General features: G+C 35.7%; 1 protein-coding gene across 1 annotated transcript in view; it reads left to right on the top strand.

Annotated features, from left to right (window-relative positions):
- Positions 1-12,606, top strand: part of LOC138265057 (receptor-type tyrosine-protein phosphatase beta-like) — a 46,734-nt gene that overhangs the window by 15,861 nt on the left and 18,267 nt on the right. The window contains exons 3-9 of the mRNA XM_069212605.1: positions 507-761; positions 1,912-2,166; positions 3,360-3,614; positions 6,173-6,427; positions 7,621-7,875; positions 9,027-9,281; positions 11,880-12,134. Of these exons, the coding sequence (XP_069068706.1) occupies positions 507-761; positions 1,912-2,166; positions 3,360-3,614; positions 6,173-6,427; positions 7,621-7,875; positions 9,027-9,281; positions 11,880-12,134 (1,785 nt within the window). The remainder of the gene's footprint in view (positions 1-506; positions 762-1,911; positions 2,167-3,359; positions 3,615-6,172; positions 6,428-7,620; positions 7,876-9,026; positions 9,282-11,879; positions 12,135-12,606) is intronic.

Genomic DNA, 12,606 nt, shown 5'->3' with positions numbered 1-12,606 from the left:
AAACTCCCATCAATTTCAATTAAGATAGTTTTTGGAAACTGGTCCTTTATTTGACCCTTTATCTGACTTTTCAAGTTTTGGCAATTATTTCCTAAACTACTGCGGTGAACTCTGCAACAGGGAGGGCATTTCAAGTTCCTTTCAGAACTATCCTTTATACTGTAAACATTCTAGAAGTCAAGGTACTTTTGCCCCAGATGTGCGACATTAGGGGTACATTGATTCAAGTTTCTCTAGAAAATTGGTGATGATGTTTCACATTTGTGTAATGTTCATTCCATTTTAATGAGCCCCTGAATTTAGATTAGTCCACAATTTTGTGCCAGGCAGTGATTAGACATTAATTTGTTGAGGGAATGCTTTTAAACTCTTATAAAACACATTGCTGTGGTGAAAAAGGCATGACTTTACTTTTTAAAAAATATAGTCATTAAGAAGCGATATTCACTATAAATATTTTAAGTACTTTGCTGCCGAGTAACTCTTGTTCTCTTTTTCTGTTTCAGTGCCCAATGTAACCAACAATCTAAAAGTCACAGATGTTTCAGTAGATTCAATTTCACTGAGCTGGCTACCACCAACTGGCAACAAAAGCTTGTATTTTGTGCAAGTGTTAGGAAATCCTACCTTCAATTTGACATCTTACACTGAATTTGTGCTCATCACAAATTTAACAGCTGGGAATCACTATACATTCTTAGTCTCAGCTGCGGCTGGAAATGGTGTACTGGGGAACAGCAGTATCATATCAGAATACACAGGTGAGCATGGAGTGCTTGAGGCTGAATAATTTTTTAAGGATGAGCTACTTTGCCATAGATGTGTGTTCTTCAGGCTTAAAATGCTGTAGTCTATGATGGTCTCAAAACCCTGAGTTTGATAGACAGATTACAATTTAAAAAACAGACCCCACACTATCCCAGTATCCCACAATTTGGTATCAGCATTCACTACCTATTTCATTTTACAAGACAGTTTAAAATACGAGATGTTTCAAGCCTAGCTAGAAATTCTGTTGAGTGTCTACATAGCAAATATATGCAGAGAAAACAAAGTATTTTCTGTATTAGCCTTTTTTGTCCACAGATAGAAATGTGCAATCTGGGCTACTTAGACATTTTAGGGCAGAGTTTGGACCCTTGAGCAAAGACTGATCTGTTTTTAGATGAGAATTCTAAGTTGAGTGATAGTTAACACATCCTCATGTTTTTCATTCAATAGATTTAGGCAACTGAAGCCTGCTGAAGTTTATTAGGGTAAAGGCCCAGATATAAGCCAAACCATGCATGTTTTTTTATTAATATGAATATCTGGAATATGAGACATCTTTTACACAAGTAAATACACCAGTCAAGTGTAGCACTGCCATTTGTTGTGTTCAATATCAACACAAATTGTTATAGGTTCTTAGACCTCAATTACAAAGGCTATGAATGAAAGTTCAGACCATTAATTATCTGATATAGTTTTATCTTTAGAGCGTATTTCTGACTTTTTATTTGTTACAATTACTGACTCTATTAGCACTGTAAAGTCAACAAAGATATGGTGTTTCAAGTTCTTTTCCTGATTACCTTTTATTGATGTAAAGTTTCCAGTACTCAGTTGACTTTTGCCCTTGGTATGTGATATTTGGGCAACATTGATAACATGTTCTCTGCCCAATTGGTGACAATGTTTCACATTTGTGTAATGCTCTTTCATTTTAATGAGCTTCTACCTCTGAATTATCCCACAATTTTATGGCGAGCAATTAATAGGAATTAATTCCCTGAATAGATATTTTTAAACTTTAATAAAGCAGATTGTTGAAGTCAAAAAGCCAAGACTGTACTTTTTAAATAAGTCTCTTGGGGAGCGATATTTACCATTAATATGTAAACTAAATCGCACTCTCTTTTTGCATTTCAGTGCCTAATGTAACCAACGATCTTAATGTCACAGACGTTTCAGTAGATTCAATTTCACTGAGCTGGCTACCACCAACTGGCAACAAAAGCTTCTATTTTGTGCAAGTGTCAGGAAATCCTGCCTTCAATTTGACATCTTTCAGTGAATTTGTGCTCATCACAAATTTAACACCTGGGAATCACTATACATTCTTAGTCTCAGCTGTTGCTGGAAATGGTGTATTAGGGAACAGCAGTATCATAGCAGAATACACAGGTAAATATTGAAATTGTGAGACTTAATAATTTTTAAGGTGAACCTTTTTGACATAATTTTGCATTTTCGAAGCATAATATGCGGCGATCCATGATAGTCTCAAACCCTGCATTTGAAGGGTACAGTACAGTTTCAAGAAGCAGATCCCACACTATCAAAACTTTTTCAGCATTCTCTACTTATTCCCTCTAGCAATAGAATTTTAAACATAAGACTATTCAAGCCTTGGTGGAATGTTTTTGTTGAGAATCTGTATAGTAAATGTAGGCAGAGAAAACAAAATAGAATGTGTGGTGGGTTCTTTTGTTCATGGATAGATGATGTGCACTGCGTGCTGGTTTAACATTGAGAGCTAAATTCTGATTCCTCAGCAGACATCTCTGCATGTATCAGAATACTGAGTTGAGTGATAGTTAACACAAGCTCAAGTTGTTGACCCAATAGATTTTAGAAACTCAAACATCTTGAGCTTTCTTAGGGGGAAACCCTAGATTAAACCTAAATCATGTATTCTCTTGTATTAAATCCCAATGTGTGCTCTTCCCCATTTGAAATGTGAAGGCCCAGAATAGGAGGTATTCTCACACCCAGTCACTACAACTCTGCAGTGCAACACTACTATCTGGTGTTTTAAGTATTCTTTGTACCTTGCAGAAATATCACTAGGGTCTTGGTCCTCAATTCACAAACTCCCATCAATTTCAATTAAGATAGTTTTTGGAAACTGGTCCTTTATTTGACCCTTTATCTGACTTTTCAAGTTTTGGCAATTATTTCCTAAACTACTGCGGTGAACTCTGCAACAGGGAGGGCATTTCAAGTTCCTTTCAGAACTATCTTTTATACTGTAAACATTCTAGAAGTCAAGGTACTTTTGCCCCAGATGTGCGACATTAGGGGTACATTGATTCAAGTTTCTCTAGAAAACTGGTGATGATGTTTCACATTTGTGTAATGTTCATTCCATTTTAATGAGCCCCTGAATTTAGATTAGTCCACAATTTTGTGCCAGGCAGTGATTAGACATTAATTTGTTGAGGGAATGCTTTTAAACTCTTATAAAACACATTGCTGTGGTGAAAAAGGCATGACTTTACTTTTTCAAAAATATAGTCATTAAGAAGCGATATTCACTATAAATATTTTTAAGTACTTTGCTGCCGAGTAACTCTTGTTCTCTTTCTCTGTTTCAGTGCCCAATGTAACCAGCAATCTAAAAGTCACAGATGTTTCAGTAGATTCAATTTCACTGAGCTGGCTACCACCAACTGGCAACAAAAGCTTGTATTTTGTGCAAGTGTTAGGAAATCCTACCTTCAATTTGACATCTTACACTGAATTTGTGCTCATCACAAATTTAACACCTGGGAATCACTATACATTCTTAGTCTCAGCTGTGGCTGGAAATGGTGTACTGGGGAACAGCAGTATCATATCAGAATACACAGGTGAGCATGGAGTGCTTGAGGCTGAATAATTTTTTAAGGATGAGCTACTTTGCCATAGATGTGTGTTCTTCAGGCTTAAAATGCTGTAATCTATGATGGTCTCAAAACCCTGAGTTTGATAGACAGATTACAATTTAAAAAACAGACCCCACACTATCCCAGTATCCCACAATTTAGTATCAGCATTCACTACCTATTTCCTTTTACAAGACAGTTTAAAATATGAGATGTTTCAAGGGTAGCTAGAAATTCTGTTGAGTGTCTACATAGCAAATATATGCAGAGAAAACAAAGTATTTTCTGTATTGGCCTATTTTGTCCACAGATAGAAATGTGCAATCTGGGCTACTTAGACATTTTAGGGCAGAGTTTGGACCCTTGAGCAAAGATAGATCTGTTTTTAGATGAGAATTCTAAGTTGAGTGATAGTTAACACATCCTCATGTTTTTCATCCAATAGATTTTGGCAACTGAAGCCTGCTGAAGTTTATTAGGGTAAAGGCCCAGATATAAGCCAAACCATGCATGTTTTTTTTATTAATATGAATATCTGGAATATGAGACATCTTCTACACAAGTAAATACACCAGTCAAGTGTAGCACTGCCATTTGTTGTGTTCAATATCAACACAAATTGTTATAGGTTCTTAGACCTCAATTTACAAAGGCTATGAATGAAAGTTCAGACCATTAATTATCTGATATAGTTTTATCTTTAGAGCGTATTTCTGACTTTTTAGTTGTTACAATTACTGACTCTATTAGCACTGTAAAGTCAACAAAGATATGGTGTTTCAAGTTCTTTTCCTGATTACCTTTTATTGATGTAAAGTTCCCAGTACTCAGTTGACTTTTGCCCTTGGTATATGATATTTGGGCAACATTGATAACATTTTCTCTGCCCAATTGGTGACGATGTTTAACATTTGTGTAATGCTCTTTCATTTTAATGAGCTTCTACCTCTGAATTATCCCACACTTTTATGGCGAGCAATTAATAGGAATTAATTCCCTGAATAGATATTTTTAAACTTTAATAAAGCAGATTGTTGAAGTCAAAAATCCAAGACTGTACTTTTTAAATAAGTCTGCTGGGGAGCGATATTTACCATTAATATGTAAACTAATTCGCACTCTCTTTTTGCATTTCAGTGCCTAATGTAACCAACGATCTTAATGTCACAGATGTTTCAGTAGATTCAATTTCACTGAGCTGGCTACCACCAACTGGCAACAAAAGCTTGTATTTTGTGCAAGTGTTAGGAAATCCTACCTTCAATTTGACATCTTACACTGAATTTGTGCTCATCACAAATTTAACACCTGGGAATCACTATACATTCTTAGTCTCAGCTGTGGCTGGAAATGGTGTACTGGGGAACAGCAGTATCATATCAGAATACACAGGTGAGCATGGAGTGCTTGAGGCTGAAATTTTTTTTAAGGATGAGCTACTTTGCCATAGATGTGTGTTCTTCAGGCTTAAAATGCTGTAATCTATGATGGTCTCAAAACCCTGAGTTTGATAGACAGATTACAATTTAAAAAACAGACCCCACACTATCCCAGTATCCCACAATTTAGTATCAGCATTCACTACCTATTTCCTTTTACAAGACAGTTTAAAATATGAGATGTTTCAAGCGTAGCTAGAAATTCTGTTGAGTGTCTACATAGCAAATATATGCAGAGAAAACAAAGTATTTTCTGTATTGGCCTTTTTTGTCCACAGATAGAAATGTGCAATCTGGGCTACTTAGACATTTTAGGGCAGAGTTTGGACCCTTGAGCAAAGATTGATCTGTTTTTAGATGAGAATTCTAAGTTGAGTGATAGTTAACACATCCTCATGTTTTTCATCCAATACATTTTGTCAACTGAAGCCTGCTGAAGTTTATTAGGGTAAAGGCCCAGATATAAGCCGAACCATGCATGTTTTTTTTATTAATATGAATACCTGGAATATGAGACATCTTTTACACAAGTAAATACACCAGTCAAGTGTAGCACTGCCATTTGTTGTGTTCAATATCAACACAAATTGTTATAGGTTCTTAGACCTCAATTTTCAAAGGCCATGAGTGAAAGTTCAGACCATTAATTATCTGATATAGTTTTATCTTTAGAGCGTATTTCTGACTTTTTATTTGTTACAATTACTGACTCTATTAGCACTGTAAAGTCAACAAAGATATGGTGTTTCAAGTTCTTTTCCTGATTACCTTTTATTGATGTAAAGTTTCCAGTACTCAGTTGACTTTTGCCCTTGGTATGTGATATTTGGGCAACATTGATAATATTTTCTCTGCCCAATTGGTGACGATGTTTAACATTTGTGTAATGCTCTTTCATTTTAATGAGCTTCTACCTCTGAATTATCCCACAATTTTATGGCGAGCAATTAATAGGAATTAATTCCCTGAATAGATATTTTTAAACTTTAATAAAGCAGATTGTTGAAGTCAAAAGCCAAGACTGTACTTTTTAAATAAGTCTGTTGGGGAGCGATATTTACCATTAATATGTAAACTAAATCGCACTCTCTTTTTGCATTTCAGTGCCTAATGTAACCAACGATCTTAATGTCACAGACGTTTCAGTAGATTCAATTTCACTGAGCTGGCTACCACCAACTGGCAACAAAAGCTTGTATTTTGTGCAAGTGTCAGGAAATCCTGCCTTCAATTTGACATCTTTCAGTGAATTTGTGCTCATCACAAATTTAACACCAGGGAATCACTATACATTCTTAGTCTCAGCTGTTGCTGGAAATGGTGTATTAGGGAACAGCAGTATCATAGCAGAATACACAGGTGAGTATTGAAATTGTGAGACTTAATAATTTTTAAGGTGAACTTTTTTGACATAATTTTGCATTTTCGAAGCATAAAATGCTGCGATCCATGATAGTCTCAAACCCTGCATTTGAAGGGCACAGTACAGTTTCAAGAAGCAGATCCCACACTATCAAAACTTTTTCAGCATTCTCTACTTATTCCCTCTAGCATTAGAATTTTAAACATAAGACTATTCAAGCCTTGGTGGAATGTTTTTGTTGAGAATCAGTATAGTAAATGTAGGCAGAGAAAACAAAATAGAATGTGTGGTGGGTTCTTTTGTTCATGGATAGATGTTGTGCACTGCGTGCTGGTTAAACATTGAGAGCAAAATTCTGATTCCTCAGCAGACATCTCTGCATGTATCAGAATACTGAGTTGAGTGATAGTTAACACAAGCTCATGTTGTTCACCCAATAGATTTTAGAAACTCAAACATCTTGAGCTGTCTTAGGGGGAAAACCCTAGATTAAACCTAAATCATGTATTCTCTTGTATTAAATCCCAATGTGTGCTCTTCCCCATTTGAAATGTGAATGCCCAGAATAGGAGGTATTCTCACACCCAGTCACTACAACTCTGCAGTGCAACACTACTATCTGGTGTTTTAAGTATTCTTTGTACCTTGCAGAAATATCACTAGGGTCTTGGTCCTCAATTCACAAACTCCCATCAATTTCAATTAAGATAGTTTTTGGAAACTGGTCCTTTATTTGACCCTTTATCTGACTTTTCAAGTTTTGGCAATTATTTCCTAAACTACTGCGGTGAACTCTGCAACAGGGAGGGCATTTCAAGTTCCTTTCAGAACTATCTTTTATACTGTAAACATTCTAGAAGTCAACGTACTTTTGCCCCAGATGTGCGACATTAGGGGTACATTGATTCAAGTTTCTCTAGAAAATTGGTGATGATGTATCACATTTGTGTAATGTTCATTCCATTTTAATGAGCCCCTGAATTTAGATTAGTCCACAATTTTGTGCCAGGCAGTGATTAGACATTAATTTGTTGAGGGAATGCTTTTAAACTCTTATAAAACACATTGCTGTGGTGAAAAAGGCATGACTTTACTTTTTCAAAAATATAGTCATTAAGAAGCGATATTCACTATAAATATTTTAAGTACTTTGCTGCCGAGTAACTCTTGTTCTCTTTCTCTGTTTCAGTGCCCAATGTAACCAACAATCTAAAAGTCACAGATGTTTCAGTAGATTCAATTTCACTGAGCTGGCTACCACCAAATGGCAACAAAAGCTTGTATTTTGTGCAAGTGTTAGGAAATCCTACCTTCAATTTGACATCTTACACTGAATTTGTGCTCATCACAAATTTAACACCTGGGAATCACTATACATTCTTAGTCTCAGCTGTGGCTGGAAATAGTGTACTGGGGAACAGCAGTATCATATCAGAATACACAGGTGAGCATGGAGTGCTTGAGGCTGAATAATTTTTTAAGGATGAGCTACTTTGCCATAGATGTGTGTTCTTCAGGCTTAAAATGCTGTAATCTATGATGGTCTCAAAACCCTGAGTTTGATAGACAGATTACAATTTAAAAAACAGACCCCACACTATCCCAGTATCCCACAATTTAGTATCAGCATTCACTACCTATTTCCTTTTACAAGACAGTTTAAAATATGAGATGTTTCAAGGGTAGCTAGAAATTCTGTTGAGTGTCTACATAGCAAATATATGCAGAGAAAACAAAGTATTTTCTTTATTGGCCTATTTTGTCCACAGATAGAAATGTGCAATCTGGGCTACTTAGACATTTTAGGGCAGAGTTTGGACCCTTGAGCAAAGATAGATCTGTTTTTAGATGAGAATTCTAAGTTGAGTGATAGTTAACACATCCTCATGTTTTTCATCCAATAGATTTTGGCAACTGAAGCCTGCTGAAGTTTATTAGGGTAAAGGCCCAGATATAAGCCAAACCATGCATGTTTTTTTATTAATATGAATATCTTTAATATGAGACATCTTTTACACAAGTAAATACACCAGTCAAGTGTAGCACTGCCATTTGTTGTGTTCAATATCAACACAAATTGTTATAGGTTCTTAGACCTCAATTTACAAAGGCTATGAATGAATGTTCAGACCATTAATTATCTGATATAGTTTTAACTTTAGAGCGTATTTCTGACTTTTTATTTGTTACAATTACTGACTCTATTAGCACTGTAAAGTCAACAAAGATATGGTGTTTCAAGTTATTTTCCTGATTACCTTTTATTGATGTAAAGTTTCCAGTACTCAGTTGACTTTTGCCCTTGGTATATGATATTTGGGCAACATTGATAACATTTTCTCTGCCCAATTGGTGACGATGTTTAACATTTGTGTAATGCTCTTTCATTTTAATGAGCTTCTACCTCTGAATTATCCCACACTTTTATGGTGAGGAATTAATAGGAATTAATTCCCTGAATAGATATTTTTAAACTTTAATAAAGCAGATTGTTGAAGTCAAAAATCCAAGACTGTACTTTTTAAATAAGTCTGTTGGGGAGCGATATTTACCATTAATATGTAAACTAAATCGCACTCTCTTTTTGCATTTCAGTGCCTAATGTAACCAACGATCTTAATGTCACAGACGTTTCAGTAGATTCAATTTCACTGAGCTGGCTACCACCAACTGGCAACAAAAGCTTCTATTTTGTGCAAGTGTCAGGAAATCCTGCCTTCAATTTGACATCTTTCAGTGAATTTGTGCTCATCACAAATTTAACACCAGGGAATCACTATACATTCTTAGTCTCAGCTGTGGCTGGAAATGGTGTACTGGGGAACAGCAGTATCATAGCAGAATACACAGGTGAGTATTGAAATTGTGAGACTTAATAATGTTTAAGGTGAACTTTTTTGACATAATTTAGCATTTTCAAAGCATAATATGCGGCGATCCATCATAGTCTCAAACCCTGCATTTGAAGGGTACAGTACAGTTTCAAGAAGCAGATCCCACACTATCAAAACTTTTTCAGCATTCTCTACTTATTCCCTCTAGCAATAGAATTTTAAACATAAGACTATTCAAGCCTTGGTGGAATGTTTTTGTTGAGAATCTGTATAGTAAATGTAGGCAGAGAAAACAAAATAGAATGTGTGGTGGGTTCTTTTGTTCATGGATAGATGATGTGCACTGCGTGCTGGTTAAACATTGAGAGCTAAATTCTGATTCCTCAGCAGACATCTCTGCATGTATCAGAATACTGAGTTGAGTGATAGTTAACACAAGCTCATGTTGTTCACCCAATAGATTTTAGAAACTCAAACATCTTGAGCTTTCTTAGGGGGAAACCCTAGATTAAACCTAAATCATGTATTCTCTTGTATTAAATCCCAATGTGTGCTCTTCCCCATTTGAAATGTGAATGCCCAGAATAGGAGGTATTCTCACACCCAGTCACTACAACTCTGCAGTGCAACACTACTATCTGGTGTTTTAAGTATTCTTTGTACCATGCAGAAATATCACTAGGGTCTTGGTCCTCAATTCACAAACTCCCATCAATTTCAATTAAGATAGTTTTTGGAAACTGGTCCTTTATTTGACCCTTTATCTGACTTTTCAAGTTTTGGCAATTATTTCCTAAACTACTGCGGTGAACTCTGCAACAGGGAGGGCATTTCAAGTTCCTTTCAGAACTATCCTTTATACTGTAAACATTCTAGAAGTCAAGGTACTTTTGCCCCAGATGTGCGACATTAGGGGTACATTGATTCAAGTTTCTCTAGAAAATTGGTGATGATGTTTCACATTTGTGTAATGTTCATTCCATTTTAATGAGCCCCTGAATTTAGATTAGTCCACAATTTTGTGCCAGGCAGTGATTAGACATTAATTTGTTGAGGGAATGCTTTTAAACTCTTATAAAACACATTGCTGTGGTGAAAAAGGCATGACTTTACTTTTTAAAAAATATAGTCATTAAGAAGCGATATTCACTATAAATATTTTAAGTACTTTGCTGCCGAGTAACTCTTGTTCTCTTTTTCTGTTTCAGTGCCCAATGTAACCAACAATCTAAAAGTCACAGATGTTTCAGTAGATTCAATTTCACTGAGCTGGCTACCACCAACTGGCAACAAAAGCTTGTATTTTGTGCAAGTGTTAGGAAATCCTACCTTCAATTTGACATCTTACACTGAATTTGTGCTCATCACAAATTTAACACCTGGGAATCACTATACATTCTTAGTCTCAGCTGCGGCTGGAAATGGTGTACTGGGGAACAGCAGTATCATATCAGAATACACAGGTGAGCATGGAGTGCTTGAGGCTGAATAATTTTTTAAGGATGAGCTACTTTGCCATAGATGTGTGTTCTTCAGGCTTAAAATGCTGTAGTCTATGATGGTCTCAAAACCCTGAGTTTGATAGACAGATTACAATTTAAAAAACAGACCCCACACTATCCCAGTATCCCACAATTTGGTATCAGCATTCACTACCTATTTCATTTTACAAGACAGTTTAAAATACGAGATGTTTCAAGCCTAGCTAGAAATTCTGTTGAGTGTCTACATAGCAAATATATGCAGAGAAAACAAAGTATTTTCTGTATTAGCCTTTTTTGTCCACAGATAGAAATGTGCAATCTGGGCTACTTAGACATTTTAGGGCAGAGTTTGGACCCTTGAGCAAAGACTGATCTGTTTTTAGATGAGAATTCTAAGTTGAGTGATAGTTAACACATCCTCATGTTTTTCATTCAATAGATTTAGGCAACTGAAGCCTGCTGAAGTTTATTAGGGTAAAGGCCCAGATATAAGCCAAACCATGCATGTTTTTTTATTAATATGAATATCTGGAATATGAGACATCTTTTACACAAGTAAATACACCAGTCAAGTGTAGCACTGCCATTTGTTGTGTTCAATATCAACACAAATTGTTATAGGTTCTTAGACCTCAATTTACAAAGGCTATGAATGAAAGTTCAGACCATTAATTATCTGATATAGTTTTATCTTTAGAGCGTATTTCTGACTTTTTATTTGTTACAATTACTGACTCTATTAGCACTGTAAAGTCAACAAAGATATGGTGTTTCAAGTTCTTTTCCTGATTACCTTTTATTGATGTAAAGTTTCCAGTACTCAGTTGACTTTTGCCCTTGGTATGTGATATTTGGGCAACATTGATAACATGTTCTCTGCCCAATTGGTGACAATGTTTCACATTTGTGTAATGCTCTTTCATTTTAATGAGCTTCTACCTCTGAATTATCCCACAATTTTATGGCGAGCAATTAATAGGAATTAATTCCCTGAATAGATATTTTTAAACTTTAATAAAGCAGATTGTTGAAGTCAAAAAGCCAAGACTGTACTTTTTAAATAAGTCTCTTGGGGAGCGATATTTACCATTAATATGTAAACTAAATCGCACTCTCTTTTTGCATTTCAGTGCCTAATGTAACCAACGATCTTAATGTCACAGACGTTTCAGTAGATTCAATTTCACTGAGCTGGCTACCACCAACTGGCAACAAAAGCTTCTATTTTGTGCAAGTGTCAGGAAATCCTGCCTTCAATTTGACATCTTTCAGTGAATTTGTGCTCATCACAAATTTAACACCTGGGAATCACTATACATTCTTAGTCTCAGCTGTTGCTGGAAATGGTGTATTAGGGAACAGCAGTATCATAGCAGAATACACAGGTAAATATTGAAATTGTGAGACTTAATAATTTTTAAGGTGAACCTTTTTGACATAATTTTGCATTTTCGAAGCATAATATGCGGCGATCCATGATAGTCTCAAACCCTGCATTTGAAGGGTACAGTACAGTTTCAAGAAGCAGATCCCACACTATCAAAACTTTTTCAGCATTCTCTACTTATTCCCTCTAGCAATAGAATTTTAAACATAAGACTATTCAAGCCTTGGTGGAATGTTTTTGTTGAGAATCTGTATAGTAAATGTAGGCAGAGAAAACAAAATAGAATGTGTGGTGGGTTCTTTTGTTCATGGATAGATGATGTGCACTGCGTGCTGGTTTAACATTGAGAGCTAAATTCTGATTCCTCAGCAGACATCTCTGCATGTATCAGAATACTGAGTTGAGTGATAGTTAACACAAGCTCAAGTTGTTGACCCAATAGATTTTAGAAACTCAAACATCTTGAGCTT

The sequence above is a fragment of the Pleurodeles waltl genome, chromosome 11 (assembly GCF_031143425.1).
Source record: "Pleurodeles waltl isolate 20211129_DDA chromosome 11, aPleWal1.hap1.20221129, whole genome shotgun sequence".
Classification (NCBI taxonomy): domain Eukaryota; kingdom Metazoa; phylum Chordata; class Amphibia; order Caudata; family Salamandridae; genus Pleurodeles; species Pleurodeles waltl.
The sequence above is the reverse complement of the archived record's forward strand: the minus strand, read 5'-3'. Positions and strand labels throughout refer to the sequence as shown.